The sequence below is a fragment of the Channa argus genome, chromosome 5 (genome assembly GCF_033026475.1).
Source record: "Channa argus isolate prfri chromosome 5, Channa argus male v1.0, whole genome shotgun sequence".
Lineage (NCBI taxonomy): Eukaryota > Metazoa > Chordata > Actinopteri > Anabantiformes > Channidae > Channa > Channa argus.
In genome coordinates this window covers 19,203,604-19,223,002 of record NC_090201.1, presented here as the reverse complement: position 1 = coordinate 19,223,002, position 19,399 = coordinate 19,203,604, and the positions used below count along the sequence as shown (strand labels likewise).

At 38.3% G+C, this 19,399-nt stretch overlaps 1 protein-coding gene across 14 annotated transcripts in view; it reads right to left on the bottom strand.

Moving 5' to 3' along the window:
- Positions 1–42: 42 nt before the first annotated feature.
- The window catches only part of LOC137127347 (R3H domain-containing protein 2), a 55,859-nt gene continuing 36,502 nt past the window's right edge, over positions 43–19,399 (bottom strand). For 8 of the 14 annotated variants that reach the window (XM_067504211.1, XM_067504213.1, XM_067504210.1 and 5 more), the window contains 13 exons: positions 17,988–18,223; positions 16,801–16,976; positions 16,197–16,295; positions 15,370–15,663; positions 11,013–11,148; positions 10,053–10,210; positions 9,153–9,292; positions 8,672–8,772; positions 6,573–6,742; positions 6,060–6,204; positions 4,915–5,009; positions 4,171–4,255; positions 43–1,646 (listed from right to left, as the gene is read on the bottom strand). In XM_067504211.1, coding sequence (XP_067360312.1) covers positions 1,258–1,646; positions 4,171–4,255; positions 4,915–5,009; positions 6,060–6,204; positions 6,573–6,742; positions 8,672–8,772; positions 9,153–9,292; positions 10,053–10,210; positions 11,013–11,148; positions 15,370–15,663; positions 16,197–16,295; positions 16,801–16,976; positions 17,988–18,223 — 2,224 coding nt within the window. In that variant the 3' untranslated portion in view covers positions 43–1,257. Of the gene's footprint in view, positions 1,647–3,185; positions 3,285–4,170; positions 4,256–4,914; positions 5,010–6,059; positions 6,205–6,572; positions 6,743–8,671; positions 8,773–9,152; positions 9,293–10,052; positions 10,211–11,012; positions 11,149–15,369; positions 15,664–16,196; positions 16,296–16,800; positions 16,977–17,987; positions 18,224–19,399 lie in introns of all 14 variants that reach the window. The other 6 variants (XM_067504218.1, XM_067504220.1, XM_067504219.1 and 3 more) reach the window with 3 other exon arrangements.

Genomic DNA, 19,399 nt, shown 5'->3' with positions numbered 1-19,399 from the left:
ACAGTAAGTTAAGCCAAACAATGAACCACATGAGACAAAAGGTGTTTTCATAGATTTTTCTGGACTTTTATATTTTTAAAAACAAACAAAAAAATAACAGATTAAATAAAATTTACAGTAGACATATGCAATCATTGTGCACTTTAACTACTTCTTCTGGTACGTTCTGCACAGCTGTCAACGAAAAACGCAAACACAATGGGGTGTCAGGGTGGGGGTGTCAGGGTGGGGTGGGTAGCTGGAGAGAGGAGAGGACAGAAGAAGTGAGGTAGAGGGAAGTAAAGAGGAAACAAATGGGGAAAGAGGAGAAGGGATGGAATAAAGGAAAAAGGAAAGCCTAAACTGTCACTCAGGGGAGAGAAAGAAAAATCACTGAATATATAGATTTCTTTTATTCCTTACATCACTTATATAAATATATTGAACCCCAAAAAACAAAAAAGAGAAAGAAAATCTGAGAAAATAAAAAAGCGCAATACAGAAACCCACAACAGCAGTAAGGCAAACAGAAAGCAAGAGAGGAGAGAGCAGTGAGAGAGTACATGAGAGGGAAAGAGGAGCAGAGAAAGGTAAGAGGCAGAATGAGACATGGCAAGAAAAGAAGGGAAAGTAGAGGGGGAAAGCAGAGAGAGTGCGCAACTGTGCGTATGACAATCTATAAATATGTGAGATTAAGAGACAACTGGGTGACAGAGAGCTGAGGAAGGAGAGAAAGCCTTTGGAGAAAAAGAAGGAAAAGGAGGAAGGGTTGGAGGGCAGAGGGAGAAGGAAGAGGAGGAAACGGTTTGACTGAGGTCGACTGTCCAGTGTGTCTTTATGTGCTACGTGACCCTTTTGCCTGCGTTTGTGTGTCTCCCGGTGTGTAGGTGGGTGTGTGTGTGTGTGTGTGTGTGTGTGTGTGTGTGTGTGTGTGTGTCAATGCATGTGTTTTTGTATGATGGCAGCACCCAATCCACCTTAACAGTGAAACACATGCTTGCGTGTTTTGTGTGCTCTTTTGCTATATAAATACAAAAAACAAATTAATAAAAAAAAAAAAAAACTAAATCAAATTTCCAACACCAGCCACCTCATGATTCACACCTTCTTCCCTTTATACATTTGACACATTATTTATTAACTCAAGTTTTTTTTTTTTGTTTGCTTTTAATGGTACACTAAGACCAGTCCCCCTCAGTCCTTCCTTTTCCACCACTCCAACAAGAGTCTCTCTTTCTGTCTCTTTCACCTTCTTTCTTTCCTCCCCCTCTCTTGATTTCACTGAGAACTGGCTCTCTCCAGCACACGGAGATCATAGTTCTTTTTGGCGGCTCTCAGTTTAAAGCGGCTGGCCCCACTGTTGTTAAGTTTGAAGGAAGCACTCTGGGCAGCCATGGTGTTGGGGAACACTGCCACTACTGTGTAGAGGTGAGCTGGGTCATTGCAATCGCCTTTCATTAGCCCAGCTCCAATGCTGCCCCCAGGCCCAGTGGTGCCTCCTGCACCAGCACAGGGGCCACAGCCTCCTGGTCCTCCTCGGCCTCCCTGGGGCTCCTTCAGCCATTGGATCTTGGCACCGCACATCGACAGCTGGTTAAAGAGTTTTTCAGCCTCTGGACGTGAAATTCCCTCTGGCAGGTCTGTTACCTCGAGTACTCGACTCACCACTGGACAAAAAAAACAAAACAAAACAAAGTAAATCAGAGAGAAACAAGATGTTGGCAGGTTTAATTGCTGCATCTATAGAGATTTAAAGCACCTTTTCCAGAGGCATAGATAGTGTATTTGTTCATCTGTTTCAGAGAAGGACTTGAAATGTGTTGTGCTTTGGGGGAATTGTGGTGGGCACAGCCAAGAGGCCAGAAGGATACTCTAATTTAGCTTATTCGCAAGGGCTGTAGAACTCCATTTTTGTGCAGCACTGCAAACACATGCCAGCAAACACTCAACAACGCAGTGTTTATCTAATGGCATCAATACCAGATGAAGGAATTTATGAAGATGACCACAGCAAAAAAGCCCCCTAAACCCCACCAAGCAATATGGGTTTACTAAGACTGATTAGAAAAATATAATTTAACAATAAGCTCTGCTGCCCTCTAGTATCTAACCTTCACATATACACGTATTGGCCACTTAATAAGGTACTGATGTGCAATGGGTCAACAGCTCACTAACGCAAATACCTATCAGATATCTATCAATCACATGCCAATACACAGCAGCAACTTAATGCCTTTAGACATGTGGACGTGACCAAGAAGAATTGCTGAATTTCAAACCGAACATTAGAACAGGGAAGAAAGGTGATTTAAGTGACTTTGAATGTGGCATGGCTGTTGGTGCCAGACAGGGCATCTTTAGCTTATACAGAGAATGGCTTGAAAAAGAGAAAATCTATAGTGAGCAGCAGTTCTCCGGGTGAAAATGCCTTGTTGAGCATCTCCATAAGCATAACACATTAAGCCTTAATGCAGTTGGGCTACAGCAGAAGAAGACCACATTAGGTGCCACTTATGTCTAGGCCTGGGTATTACAAAAAAATTGATACTGAGACCATGACTATGATACCAGTACCACAATACTTTTGATAGCAATTTTACAAAATCTATTTTAACAAAAAGACAGTTATATTATGCTACAAATCTTTTGGTTTGTTTTTCATCACCTGGGCATTTTCCACTGAAAGCAGTTTTCACCTTTATAAAGGAAAATCTACTGCACAACTGTTAGATTAGACTGACAACAGAGTAATAATTAATTCACTTGTACAGCAGCAAAGTCACAGACACATTATCTCCCTTAAATGTAAATTCTACTTGAAATAAAAAATAGTCCTGCTATTATTCAATGAGTGAAGCTTAAAAAGAATGAACAAAGATTATAGAAATCACTCACACTGTCCTCCTCTCTCTGATGATCACATCCTGTTAGCAGAGGGAGGGGCTGTCTCACAGAACAGCTCCGCAAGTCCACCAGACTCAGTTTTAAGCTACTATGTTAGGCTAAATGTTATTGTACATACCAATCTCATTTTATCATGTTTACAGCAATTAGTGAACACGTTTTCTAATTTAACACATAGCAACAAGACACCACAGGAAAAGCTGAAATTATCCCTCGCTGCATGTTTCTACTTGATAATAAACTACTATGACTGACTCACACAGCTTATATTGCACAAGAATAGAAGCTCAGTGTTTCACCTCAGCTGGGCTCCTCTCTCCTCACCCAGCTCACTATTGTGTACCCTCTCTTGTCATGCAGCTCTCTGGTCTGTGTGGAGCTCAGCTCCACCCTCAGCCCTACAGGCACAGAGAGGACAGACAAACTATATTTTTACATTTGCTAATCTCACTGCTTTCTTCAAGTGCTAATAAAATTCTGAGAACCAGTCTGCATTCCTATTGGCTGTTGCACTGGCTGTCTTGTTTTTTAACATTCACACAATTTTCAGTCACATATATGATACACTCACACTGTTCAGCCCTGTTAAGATATCAAATTTTAAAATGACAAGGCATTTTTCATATTTTTATAGGACTAAAATAACTCCTGGCAGCTGAAAACAAGGAACCTGAATTGAAGGTTTGAAAAAACATTGGCGGGACTGAGGAGTATCCTTTTCTGGTGTGACACTCAGGTGGTAGGGTCAGTATTTGCCATAAACAACATGATCTAACCTGCCTTGTATGAACAGGTTCCGACTGCTGCAGTACCAACTGAGCCTTGTTTAAATGTCACAGCCTACCTGAGAATCGTTGCTGACAATGTCCATCCCTTTATGTTCAGTGTGGCCACCTTCTGATGGTTCTTTCCAGCAAGATAACAAACCATGTCACAAACCTAAAATGATCTCTAAAACTGGTTTCTTGAACATGAAAATCAGTTCACTGCACCTAAATGGCCTCCACATTCACACGATCTCAATCCAACAGAGCATCTTTGATGTGTAGTTAAGCAGGAGATTGGCATCCTGAAGGTGTGACAAACAAATCTGCAGCAATTGCCTGGTGCTATCATGCCAATATAGACCAAAATCTCTAAGGAATCTTTTCCAGCACCTTGTTGAATCTATGTCACGAAGAATTTAGGCAGTTCTGAAAGCAAGAAGGGGTCCTACACAGTAATAGCAAGGTGTAGCTAACAGCATAATAACAGCTGTGACTGTACACCTTATCTTTAACTTACCAACATCAGTAGTGCCGAGATCTGTTGATGCAGATTTAAGTGTTTGTTTTTTCCCTCGTGGCCCATGCTTCATTACTCCTTGGCCCTGAACACAACATAGATATCACGAGGTTTAGTATTGCATTGCCGAAACATGACATGACACTAGATGGGGACATAAGCAATCTGTTGAATACTTATAGTCTTTCAAAAGTAACTGGTGACCCGAACAGTTATGACATATGGAACCACTCCTGAGCATAGGAGAGGTGGGATGCAAAGCCCTGCTTGCAGAGCTACAAGAACACACAATCAAATACCTTCATATAACCCAAAATGCAGCAGCATTTCTCACTTTTATTCACCTTAAAAGAACATGTAACACCACTGTTCAAATCTCTGCACTGGCTCCCAGTAGCCACTCGCATCCATCTCTGACTCTTGCCTACAGAGCGGTCAAATCAACAGTACCTTCCTAGCTTGACTTCCTCATCCAGGTCTAAAATACCTGGATGCGCAAAGACTATATCGTCAGAAAGCAGTGATGTGCATTTTTTTTTATAGCCTAGAAATTATTGGGGGGGGGGCATCATTATAGATGCAAAACATGCCAAATGTGTCGTGGTAATAGGAGCTGATTCATTCTGAATGCCAGTGAATGAGTGTTTTCATGTACAATAACTGCAAGGTTTAAATTACAAACCTCAACATCACAACTTTTATGTTACAGTATAGTATTCAGTACAAAGGCCTGCCACTACTGACCTGATGAGAGCTGTAGGAGGACTGACCATGCATGAGGGGAGGCGGACACAGGCTGTACTGGAGAGGCTGACCCAACAGAGAGTAGCGCCCATCACCTAAACAATACAAATCATATGACGAAATAATCAAAAGTGATCAATTTTGAAAACACATTAAAAAAGTAAAATACATAATAAATACATTTTTAAAAAGACCTTATCACCACAATTTTTTCTTTGTCCAAAAGGTCTAAAAAGTTTTTTCAAGAGAAATGGGGCAAAGAACGCAGCATAAAAACACTTAACTATAACAATGAATGAACATACAGTATAACAGTTGAAGGAGATGGAGGACTGAATTGACAAATACTTTTCTTGTTTCCAACAGACAGATCGAAGTGATATAGTTGACCAAAACTGTATATTTTTTTATTGTGATGTTTTAAAGTAAGATTCCAGCCATGTGTCATAGTGACATTGCAGCCTGACGCAAGATTCTTTGAGTGTGTGATCATGCATTCCAAATACTGAGTCTATTTGTCAGTAAAGGTATTGTGGTTATGTGCAAATATAGGTCAAAGGACAGGGACAAGCTTAAGCCATGTGTGGGTAAAGGATGTTTGAGCAGGTTCCAGACATGTGATAATGTTGTGATGCATTGATGTGACGACCTGCTGGCTCAGTGCCAAAGGCACCTGACAAGGTTTGGAGGGTCGCTGTGGAAATGGGTAAAAGAGCATGAACTTAAACAGGGGTTAAAAACACACAGCTGGATCAGCAATACATGTTTAGTTTATTGACTTGTGGAATCCAAGAACATTTTTGTTATCAAAATTGGGTCCTGTTTTTGGAATTTTAGCCATAATTTTGAAGTTATGTAGTTTACTAAAGTTAATTGCTAAAATTTATGGATTTGGCAATATCACTACAAGTTGTACACAATGTGGGATAAAAAGAACAGCACAATAATGATGATTAAAATTAAAATACAGCTTATCATCTGACTATATACTATTAAGGCCTATAAAAGTTTTTATGTATCTGGACCTGCCCTTTTGTGTATTCATAAAAATATTTATTGCAGGTATTTTGCTCAAATACTGTTGTATCCATGTGTAACATATATGCATATGTATCTGAACCCTCACCTTTCTTGTTCAACCATACCTTGAGCTGGTCCTCCAGGGCGGGTAAACTGAGAAATGAGGGGTAATGGTCCAAGGCCTGGGCAGACACTGCTAACGCTGCCAGAAGGAGATGGGGTGGGAGACTGAGTTGGGGAGGCCAGGGGACTGGTAAGCTGGGTACTGGCCTGGAAACACAGAGAAAGAGAGAAATAAAAGAAAACAAATCAGAAAACACTGGGGCAAACTAAAGACATATACTAAGCAAGAGTCCATGCTCAGATTAGACCTTTTTCAGATCTAATTTGCCATAGATATAGTTGGAAAATGTAATTTCATCTAATGACACATTATTCTAAAGCACCTAAAAGTGACGGATCTGTTTTTCTATTAGTCATCTGCAATCTGGTTTAACTGAAAGGCTACTGAATGAAAGAATGCACGTACATGAATGGATTAACATGTGGGCTGCAATCTAAGTCCTCAGGGTCCTTTGTATTTACAAAAGATTATATTCACTAGTTGATTTTTATATTGTGTGTGGATGTGTGTGTACCTGTGGAGTGTTGTCAGGTTTGTAAAGCTCTCCTGACTTGCTGGGTCTCTGCTCTATGCTGTAGTACTTGCATGGGTTCCACTGGACCAGAGGAGGGTTCTGGGAAGGCTGTGGTCCATTGGGGACGCTGAGCTGCATGACCATTACCCCAGGCCCAGGAGGGGGTACTCCTGAATAAGTATACAGAGACATGGTCACAATTGTAGGTAAATGATGGCTTCATAGGATGTATTATTAGTGCCAATGAAGTTTGTTTAGATTAATTATTACAGTTCACATTTCAGGGTGAATATACAATTGATTCGTAACAAAAGTGAATTGTGACATAGGTTAGTAGGATGATGATCCTACTAACACTCTCTTTTAGGAATAGATGTTTCTTAATTTTTAGTTGCAGATTTTATTGATTTGTTTGTATGATTTATATTTAATTGTAGTTAGTTATACATAGAATAGGAAGTAGGAGCATCAAAGTAGTAATAGTAGTAGTATCAAAGTTAGTGGCGCTTGAAAAAAAGAGTTCAGACACTTTTTTCATTCTGTATGAACGACCTACAATGGGATCTTATTTTCATGTGTTAAAACTAGATTACTCTAACCCAAATCACTCCCAATCAATCACTGTCAATTTTTCAATCATTTAACATAGTAAATGACCAAATCTTAATTAATACTGTGCTGCAAAAGTATAAGGTGCCTGGTGTGATTTCTGGTAACTGCACATCAGGCCATTTTTCTTTTCAGAACAGTTTCCACTCAGGGATGATAGTTGGCTTCCTGTCTGCTTCCAGTCCTTTCACAGCAATTCTATACAATTAAGTTAAGGAATTTAACGTGCTCATTCCAAAACATTACTTTTCTTGTGCTTAAATTTTTCAAAAGAATGAATCACATGTTTAGGAGTAATTTTCTCATTAGATGATCCATATTCTGTAAGGCTTCAGTACAGGTGGATGAAAATACTTTTTGTCTCATCTGTCCACAAAACATTCTCCCAGCAGCGTTCTCGCTTATCCACGTAACTTCGGGCAAACTGTAGATAGGTGGTTAAGTTCTTTTTGGAGACTAGTGGCTTACTCCTTACAACTCCTTACAGACATGCACATCATTGTTGTTCAATGTCGACTCCTGAAGACTGGTTTAAGATTTGATAAATAAATGAATGAAGTTTTTGAGGTCCTTCTATTTAGTCATAGAAATTGTGTAAATAACTAATCATATTTCAGGTCATATTTAGAAGAAATTTAAATAAAAAATTCTAAAAGGGCTTGCAAACTGTCAAGCCTACTAATGAATGAAGTGTGATAGTGTGGGAAGGTTTTGAGCCTCACATATAAATTTTAAGATAAATTACTTTGCTGTGGTGAAATTGATTGTCTTTATTTGTTAAAGGATCAAATAGCAAGGCACAGAGCAGAGGTTGAAAGGATAAAGTGTCAATAATTCTGATATTTCATAGATCATTTACTTAGGGCCAAAAATGAGCACAAGGACTTTTCCAAGTTTTCCACGATTTCTTCAAACATTACGTTTTTAGGACATCGATTTACAAGTTCTACATGTGAACCCTCTGTGCCTTTGTCTGAACTTTTCCCTGAATACCCTTCACCCAATTTTGCTGCAAAACTGCAACTCAACTATTACTCAATGGCAAAAAGTACACTATGACCTTTCAGGTCAGTATTGGTGTGAGCAGAGATAAAATCAACCCTGTCTGATCACAATGTTCAGCAGCAGTTCTTGATAAATAAAAAACACAATCTCTGTTATTTAAAAAAAAAAAAAACAACATCTGGACATCTGGATCTACACTTAATAAATTAAATTTATTATCATTGGCATGATATACAAATCAAATACTACATGCATTTGTTTTGAGAGAATAATCCTCACATATTAAATAGTTATATATTAAGAAGAAGCATCTTCACTACACAACCCATTTACAGTGATAGCATTTTTCCAGCTTCTCTCTGATCAACCATCTGCAGTGTTTTCATGTCATGTTTTGGTATTGCCTTAGGTTGCCATCACCCCAACACAGATGATACCAAAAATGGATCTGGTACTAGGTACTGTCTAAGTTCTGTAAGTCTCACCTGAATATTGCTGCTGCAACTGTTGAGGGTTGCAGGGGGATGGTGACTGTGTGATTTGATACTGCTCATTGTTGGGGGGTTGCAGGTAACCTACCGAGGGGCTGCAGGAAACACACATATAAAAACGGACAAGGTAACTATGATGACATTACCATACAATTTAATATCTGTGTATCTCAGAGCCAAGTGTCAACACTTTGTAGTCATATTACTCATCATATTTCTACACAAAACTACACTAAAATAAACTAAAACTATGCAATAAAAAAACACCACTTTAAGACTTGAATGATGAACCAACAAATGAAAAAGTGGTCCCACAAAACCTTAGTGTCACTGCAATTTAATAGCTTTAGTTATCACAGTTCTTGATGTTTAGAATTAATGCAGAACATATTTTTATGCAAAAGGTTAATATAATTTGAAATAGTTCAATACAGTTATCAACTCTTTTGTACAAATATTAAATATTTATGCATACCTTGTGCTATTCTGTTGTGTTGGTGTGATAACACTATAGTAAACAGGCATTGGTCCCTGGACAGACTGGCTGACTGGTACCATCACCTGCTGCTGGTACTGCTGCTGCACCACCTGCTGATTTTCATTTCCCACAGGCACCTGAGTGAGACAAAGGGTTATGAAAAAAGACACTTGGTAAAAAGTCAAACTATTTTGCACAGTTACTTCACCTCAGTTGTGCCAAAGTTCAAAAAGTTTGAGATGGATTATAACAATACTTGTAATGATGTTCTTTTTCCATTGTAATAAGGTCAAACATTTAGAACTGTTTCAATTAAGACTGGCTGTTTCAATTTTTTGTATCTCGAAAATATCAAAAGGATGTTTTCCTAAATATTGCTACCATATGTCTCTTTCTTTAAAAAAAAAAAAAAAGACGTGTTGGGAGAATGCATCTCATCATACTCTTGTTCTGTATCATTAGTCCCGTCCTCTGGGGCTGATAATCAAAGAGCTGCAGAGTGGTTAATTAAATGCACCAGTTTTATTTATAATTATACTTCAGAAGGACTTTTTCAGTTTTAAATATTTATACTTTTGCAATGGGAACTGAAATCCTATGAACTTGGAAAAGAAAAGATACAAATGTATGTAGAATGTAGAGGACTCAGCTGCTTCATTTAACCCCGTTCAAGTCGACAACATAAAATTCAAAGTGTGCACCAGATGGAGCTGTTGAACTTTGTGAGATTAGCATATGTATGAAAACTGGTGAGGCTCAGTTTTTTAGGGCCACCACACAACAATTACTAAAGTGGTACTCTATCAATTTTGGAAAAAACAAGTCATATTAAGTGATAAAGTTTTCTTTGTCTCTGTTATAAGCTGTACTTTACAGCTGGCTTAAAACTATCCATACCTGATAAGAAGGCATCTGTGGGTACTGGACCATTATGCTTTGCATTTGTCCGCCCATGCCTGCCCTCTGGGAATTCAGTAGGGCAGGGTTTTGAGGCTGCTGCACACCCATCATGCCCTGGTAGCTCGGCTGCTGGCTGGGCATCATTGTCTGGAGACCTTATGACAAGAATTGGAGAAGAAATTTTAGCCGGGATGGTAAAAAAGATACAAATGAGATAAATAAGAAAATGAGAGGAATTAGTAGTGAAATAATAAAATACAAATCCCTTTGACTATTAACACAGACCAAACAGTTTCTAGATTACCGTGCACTGACTAATCCTTGTCTGATTTTTTTATTTTAAGATTTACAAAAGATACACTAATCTTGACTACATTTGAGCATTGCTTTGCTATATGTATACAGAATGTAAAAATAAAATGATTTAAATTTGAAAATAATTTTACAACACAGATGTATTTGTAGGGATACTAACCGACCAAACAGGCTACGCACTAATTAACTTTTAACAATTACACAATTCAATAAGAAAAGAGTAAAAGGTAGTAAAGATACTTTATTTTTTTTTACTATAGCAGGTTTTTAATCCACATATTTTATGTTTTTTTTTTTTTTTTTGGTATTAAATTTCACAATCACATAACTCAAACCAGACAGCAGGCATCGACTGATACAACATTGCGACCGAGAGGTTTGTGATCCTTGCAGATTTGGCAAACCTCCCCTATGAGCCAGAGTCCATTTAGGTTGTCAACAATGTCTGTCACTTACTGTATAAACACAAGAACCTTCACAGACTCCAAATGAAAGAGTTTGAAAGATAAATCTGTCAGTTCTTTTCCATGAAAAAGCAATGAAATCTATTTTGGTCTGAGCATGTTTGACTTGGCAGAACAAAACAGGACCAAAGAAATTTGGTAGGGTTTATGACTGTAGAGCATAACATAATATACTAACCTGATTGCTGAGTAGGCTGAGGCATGGGTTGCGTGCGCTGAGCAGGATAAGACACCTGGTGGGACATGGGCTGGGTCACACGGTACTGCTGGCCTGAGCTGGGATACTGACCAGGAGAGTAATATGACACCTGTATCTGAGGCAGAATTACAAAAGAATATACTTTAAAAAAATAGCTCATCGCCCTACTTAAATTAGCGTGTTCAACCTTTTTTGAAACATGGCCAGGACCCCATCTCCCAGATTTTTATGGTTATACCTCCACAATATCACATTTTTTCTACCAATTATCACTATTCAGCAGATCATGAATACAAGACTTAGATGGTCAATGAGACAACAAAATAAATAAAAGTTTACATTTGTTTTCCTAAATATACAGATGGGACAAATTCAAAGTTGGTCCTTAGAGTAGCAATTTGTAATGACCTCCTTATCATAGTTTAGTTGATAAGGTAAAGTTGGTGGTAAACCATTTCCTGAGCTTTTTGGATCTTCTTTAACACCTTAGTAAATATTTAGCTCTTCAGCAACCATATGAACCACAATTTTCAACAGGCATTCACCAAAGTTAGTTTGGTGTTGGACAGGTGTTGTACTCTAGGGTTATTCGTTAAAACAATTGCAATAAAAATTGAAAACATAGTTAGGAGATGGCATGAAGCCAACTCAAAGCAGCAATGCATTATACTGGGCAATCAGCTAAAAGATGCAAAAATGCTTCAAAGCACTGAGCGAAGGTGCAGGTGTTATTGGCATTATTATTATTATTATTATTATTATTATTATTATTATTATCATCATCACAATAACAATCATGAGATCCACTTAAAATGTCACAGAGAATGTAATTGAAAACAAACGAAAAAACCCTTCCAAGATCTAAATTCTCTGCTTACTCGACAACTATACTCCCCTCCAGAAGTATTGGAACAGTGAGGCCAGTTCCTTTATTTTTGCTGTAGACAGAAAACATTTGGGTCTTCATCATAAAATGCAGAAGGACGCGGGTTCGAATCACATCCCACAAGGCATGGCCCCACCTATCCACCACGGGCCACGTTGTTGCTGGTCCCCAGGTTGGATAAAATGGGAGGGTTGCAGTGGGAAGGGGGTTCCGGCGTAAAAACTCATGACAAATCAACATGCAGAACACCCTCTGCTGTGGCGACCCCTGAAGGGACGAGCCAAAAGCCATTGGTCTTTTGATGTCCAGGTATTTACATCTGGATCTGATACACAACTTAGAAGATAGCACCTTGTGTTTGAACCCACCCATTTTTCATGTGAGCAAAAGTATTGAACCAGATAGACTTAAAATAGATTACAGTAAATAAGACTTAATATTTATATTTAATCATTTGCTTGCAATGACTGCATCAAGCCTGTGACCCACCTGTGACAACATCACAAAATTGTTGCATTCTGATAAAAAAAAATTGGTGATGTCTGTTTGGTGATGATGCAGTCTGAAGATGTGCATAAACATGAATATTGAGTTGAAAGAAACTAACATTACAAAATAAAAAGTGTACATAGGTATAGGCTTAAATGTTATGAAATGTTTGAAATGTGTGTCTTATACAACCAGACTAAAAGCAGCCTGCAGAATTTCCAAACATGACATCAAACAAACAAAAAAACGTTTGTTTAATGTTAAGATAAACTATACGTCCTGCCTCCACCTTAATTTGCATACATGACAACACTCAGTCCATCTAGACGCTGCAACGGTGTCAATATTTGCACTCCTATTGCAGTGTTGACCACCCACACATTGAACTACACGATGCACTTTTTTTTGCCAGCCAATTCTGTTTATACAAGTAGGGAGATCTAAGAGTAGGGATAATAGAAGAAGGTGTGTAGGGTGATAAAAAGGCATGAAAGACACCGTGTATGTAGGTCAGAGCTAGCAAGAACAAAATAAAAGCGGAGACTACAAGCTATATAAAGAGCAGGAGAAAAGAAACTCAAGTTTAAAAAAAAAAAAAAAAAACAGGTCTGAAAATCTATAACAAGTCAAAGTTTATATATTATGTGATAGCAAAAAGCCCAATAAGCAACTATATGTGGTAAAAACAACATGAAAGCACGACAATTACTGTGTTCTCTACTGGTGCTGCTATAGTCCACTTCACTAGTGATTTTGATTCTATAATCAACAACTTGCTCTAGTACAATTGTATTGGTAAATGGCCATTTATGCAGCGCTTTACAATGTTGCTTCTCATTCACCCATTCAGACACTGTTGGCAGTAGCTGCTATACAAGGGGCTCACCTGACCCACTGGGAGCAGCTTGAGGTTCAGTGTACACCCACCACCTATCAATGTCAGATTGACTTTAAATAAGTAACTAGCTATTAAATAAATAAAATCAGACATTTTTTTCCCCACATACAGCTACCCAGAGGTACATTACTGGGCCTCATGTCTTCCACAGGGTATTTATTACCTCTCTTATCAAATGAATTATAAGCTTGGATTCAAGCAAAGGCCTAAGGGAAAGAAGGAAGCGTGTGACTGTCAGTAATGGAGAACTAACTGTCAATGCTTCTACAATCATAAATATTTCAGGCTAGCTACTTGAGATCAAGTTAAAAAATGAAAATGAGATAAAGTTCAGTGCTTGACTGCTAGGACTAAACTGATCACTAAGTGAAACAACATGTCACACCTCCCTTTACATTTTCAAACAAAGCTAAGGATTGAATGTTTCCATTTTTCAGGAAAATTGGTCATTTAATTGTGATGTTTATGGTGTTTGTTTTTTAATAGTTTTTTTATTGTTATTTTACAGAGCCTGGATGTTTCCTGGAAAATATTTTATCATTTATGTTACTGGGGAAGTATAGGCAGTGTGGTTTACTACATGTAATTGTAAACCTAGTCTTCCAGTCAGTGCAGAACAGGTAAGCTGAACATACAAAGATTTTGATAAAACATTCTTGTTAATTTTGAAGGTGGAGGTGAGTGGTATAATATGGCACAACTGAAAATGTATTAAATAACGGTCATGTGTATAATGCCATTGTCAGTTAAACCAGTTATTAATTCCAGGTACCAAGAAAACGTATATTCTCAGGACAACAGTAACGCTGTACTGCCAATACCAATTTTATATTACAAACAGCAAAAGAAGAAATAGTTCAATGGTTTAGCTCTGATAATGTATTTATCTCTAATGCCTTAGAAAATGACAGTTCTGCACTTTTAATACTGTAATGGCAAACCAACACAATGCTGTCCTATCACTCATTCAGTGTAACATACAGTAAAAGAAAGCAATCAAATTTTATCTCTCTGCCTATATGCTTACAAGGTGCAATGCTGATCTCACTGTGTACCCTTTTCTTTTAGCAACAAATCTTTAGGTTAAAACAAATTAATGAGTTGTCAGAAACATGATCCTCTGAAAGAAGCAGGAACATATAAGATCAAAGTCCAATATAAGCTAAAATTGTATCAGGGTGTTTAATACATGTATTACAAAGTAAATGAAAAATGTATGCTTGAATACAAAGGCTTCTGTAAATGCATTTAGTAAAATAGTTTCAGTAAATCTAGCAGCTCCCTCCTTATGCTAATGCAATGTGACTATTCACATACCAAAATCAACAATGCTGAAATCCTCTGTAACCAAAAATGAATTGCATCATCTAAATAGTGTTTCCTGGAATTGTGTTCAGCAATTGCACAAACTAGCAATAAAGCTGTTCAAAGCTCAGGCAGAAATTTTTCGCAAGTGTGAATTTCTATTATCCCTCCAGACCTATAAGAATTATATTCTATATAGTTTATCTATAAGTACAAGTGGACATTTGTGCCAAATATAATGAAATTCCTTCTAGAAATTTCTGAAATATAACATTGTTGAAAATAAGATGGACTGAGCTAACAGTGATTATGACATTCAACCCCTAATTTCTAATCCATTTATTAGTCCTTGAGTCTCGATGGTTGCGTTTGCCAAATTTGAAGAAATTCTACTCAAGCATTCCTGGAACAGGAATTCCTGTTAGAGGAATTCCTGTTACAGGAAATTTACTTTAACAATAAGTATAAAATGCACATATCAAGCCATTTCCTAGTAGTAAACCAAACTTGGAATCACTTTATGTGTTTTAATTATGACATAAATGAGTGTTATTCTCTTACTATACTCTGTCCTGAACGCATTACATCTTATTTATGATTGCCATTGTGAGTATGACGTTCCAAATTATTTTACGGCTAAAAAAACATATGTAATGTCTCTGCATGTGTCTGATATCGCAGTACAACTTGTAAATCCATTTTAATTTTCCAGTATGGTTGTTACATGGTTATATCATGTAATGTAGTGCATGACATACCTGTTGAGGTGGAGGGGGCTGCATGTAGCCTTGGGGGGGTGGTGGAGCCTGCATAACAGGTTGGGATGGAGGAGGAGGTGGAGGTGGAGGATGGGGGTGTCCAGTGGCAGGCTGGTAGCCAGATGGAGGTGGCATAGGCTGACCCGTTGTAGCCATGATGTAGCCGGTCTGTGGAGGGGGGTGCTGGGAAAGCACGGTGGGAGGAGCCTGATACATAGGGGGAGGCTCAGGGTTCTCACTAGAGCCCTGCCGACTCAGCGTCATCTGGCTGAACTGGGGTGCCAGTTCTTCTCCCTGGGAGGAATACAGATGGCGTTATTAGTGGATATGGATTTGTAGCTGTTATCTATACATCAGTATGTCCTGTAACAGCAGGAACTGCACTGTAAGGTCTAAAAAGGGAACAGCTGTCAGAGTACTCACAAAATCCAAAATCGTACATTAGCATTGGTGTATGAGCCCTGGAGACATGGGCTTCACATTTCCACAGGCTAAACTGACATTCAATTCATGACTTTGTGTGCAGTACAATAAGAATGTGTCTGATAATCTGTACATTACTGTCTCCTGGATGCAATGGCATTACACGGAAAGCTAATGCTAAGAACAAGTCTCTGCGGGTAAACAGATCTACACATACACATGTAGAGGCATACTCCATTTTTCCATGACTGTGGTTAAGAGCGCAACAAAGATGAATGACAGGTGGGCAACAGTGGAATTGTTTGTATAATACAGCATTAATTATATGCGCAATATAAGGGTGTCAGTAATGAAGTTTTCACGGATATATAATAATGAGATGAAGCGATAAAATGTGTCAGTACCATTGTGTACTGCTGGGGAGGAGAAACTGGCAGGAGAACCTGGGGGCAGGAGGGGCTGGAGAAGGAGACAGGCTGAGAGGGCTGCAGAGAGGCCACCGGCTAAACGCACCACAAGAAAAGAGGAGGAAAAGGCAGAGCATAGAAAGAGTGGAACAAGCCAGTAAGAAAAAGGTTTTAGAACCGGATGAAAATTAAGGAATAATAAGAAATGAAGACATTGGAAAGATGCGGGTTAGGACAGAGGAAATGAACAGATGGATAGCAATGTTTCTAAATATTAGTAATAAAACATGGTATACAAAATAAAATTTAAATTCTGCTACTTACGAACAATTAAAGAAAATGTGGCTGCTGTCAGACCTGTTATCACAAACTACCAACAACTTGTATACTGTTTGAGTAACTTTTCCTTACAGATGCCCAGATTTCAGTTCCAAGTACAACATTAATTAAATAACCTTCCATGTTAGAGGGGAAATGAGGACAAAAGACAAGTAAAATATTTCACGGAACACAAGATTAAATTAGATACTTATTAACTTGTACATTTGTCTTCATTCTTAATAACACAGTTGACATAAATGCAGCTAGTGCATTTACTTACCTGAGCAATCATGTGGTTGCCCATTGGGTGTTGCTGTGGGGTGGGCAGCAGAGGAGCCTGAGGTGGAGCCTGGGGCTGTGGCTGCTGGGGCTGTTGTGATGGGCAGGGAAGCAGACTACGGCTAGACTGAGAGGCTGTGGGTGGGGGACACACATCAGAACTGACAAGGGGCAGGCCTAGTGATGCAAAAACAAACAAACAAACAAAAAAAAGGAAATACAGAGCATTAATTAATTATTATTGCTTGCAGCTAAACAAATAATTCAAGTAAGCTCTACACTGTATTAAGGTTCCTGACTTTAATATCCTCTACAAGGTAATATATGGTTAACAGACCACTAGAGGGCAAACTCAAGTTAACACCCGAGCATAGGTTAATTCAATCCCCTTGTCCAAATGTTTTCTCTGAATATAAGAGAGCATTCTTTTCTGGATATTAATATGAGTTATATTATGTTTAAAGACTAGAAAATATGTTCTCTAGAATCAGAAGTGCCAGTATCCCTTTATGGGTTTTTTGTAGGTTTAATGTTACTATTCAGTTTAAGTGATATCATTGTAGTGTTTTTGTACTAGTCAACGGGAAGGGAAACCAATCTTATCTTTCCTGAATGTATTCTGATGGCTTAAGTCTTGTATAAAGTGTTCCTGGTAAAGCAAAATATTTCCTATAAATTAGTTAAAAAACATATCCAGACATCTCTACTGTATAAACTGTAGGGACTGAATAACCCACACCCAAGAATTACCACTGTCACTGAATTTCAAAATAATTGAAAAACATTTTGAAAAATTCTTCTGATTCTGACAACTGCCAGGATCCTGACATAATAGTGTGTGAGTATATAAAAATTCAATTAAGGCCTACAGATTACGTTATGACAAAGCAATATTTCTTAATCTTCTTCTTTTGGCTGTTCCATTTCAGGGGTCATCACAGCGAATCATCTGCCTCCATCTAACCCTATCCTCTATCTCCTTTTCTCGCACCGACTAACTTCATGCCCTCTCACTACATCCATTAATCTCCTACAAGGCAACATTTCTTTATTCTATGCAATAATTACAAAGCATAGTAAAACGTAGTAATTCAGCAAAAAGTTACTTAATGAAAGACCTAATGACATACCATAGACAGACATATTATGTCGTTTTTATTATCTTCACATTTTCTTCTTAGTCCTTACCAGAGCGAGAGCCTTTACAGCTTCCTTGTGAGCCTTTGTTACTGCCAAGACTATCCCCCCTGGTAAGGATGGAGATGCCAGAGAAGCTGCTGGCTTTGGTGACGGGAGGCCGGAGGGTGCGGTTGGAGCTGTCTGAGTCGGTGCTGCTCCAGGGCCGTGGCTCCAGGCACTTCATGTCACTGTCTGTGCTGCTTTGACGACTGCTAGATGCCCGGCTGGAGCTCTCACGATTACCTCTAAAAGAAGGCAGAATGGAAAGAAGGAAGAGACAGAGATATGAAATGATGGGGAAAGAATGGGGATAGACAAAGGAAAGGACAAGTAAAGTCACAGCAGAGTTAGGAGGTGCCATGTGAGAGATGTGTGCAAGTTATGGAGAATAAAGTTTAGGAATAGGAAGCCAGGAAGGTAAAACAAAAACATATGAGTAAGAAGAGGAAGATCCAGAAAATGGGAAAAAGAGGGCATTTGAGAGTTTGAAGAAGAAAGGAATGTAGGTGGAAGCAGAAAAAAGAGAACGTTAATATTAGGGGAGGAAAAAAAAAGGCAAAGGAGCAAAATAATCAACAGGTATATAAAACACAGTTTGACAGGCTTTAGCATGGGGCATACAATACAAATGCCTAATGGCTGAATATTATCCACAATATACAATCAGGCAACATACTGCCAATAGTTCACATCATCTCCAATTTAAACATACCACGCCCCCCCCCCCCCCCACACACACACACACACACACTCACCCATACATCCACAGAGGAAACAAACATGCAGTGAAAAAAAACAATAAAACCACAAACCATCCCAGACTGGAGGCATCATACATGTAAAGAACGCTTGCATTCATACGCTGTAAGTTATACATTTGAGTACACAGATACAGTAAGACATGCACTTAAAATATTGCAGTTATGACCCAAGAAATGACACAAATAAGTCACACATACAGTAAAGTATGTACATACAGTAAAGTATGTACATACAGTTGAGTGTCCCCCTACTTTGAAATGGCAAAAAAGTCAAATAATATTTAATGACATTAAGCTAGCACTATTGTTCCTATATTAATCAGAATAAAAATGGGCAAGGATTTTATAAAAGCATTGTTACAGCCAAATAATGGAAATGTAATTTCTATCCTCCTTTATGAAATGTTCTTATACAATTTTTTTAAAACATTCATATGCCAACTTTGCTTTGTGCCTCAGATAATGTAGCTGAGGGATCCGCTGCCTATTCACTTTTTGACTAATGATAGGAGGTTCGATTTAAAATCTTCCAAAATTGAGCAGCATTTGTTCATTCTTCCACTTCATGTAGTTGTTCAGTGCCTAAAAAAAATCTTCCAAAAATATTTAATTACATGCTCTTTACCATACTCCAAGCATGCATACTTATGTCTAAATGTA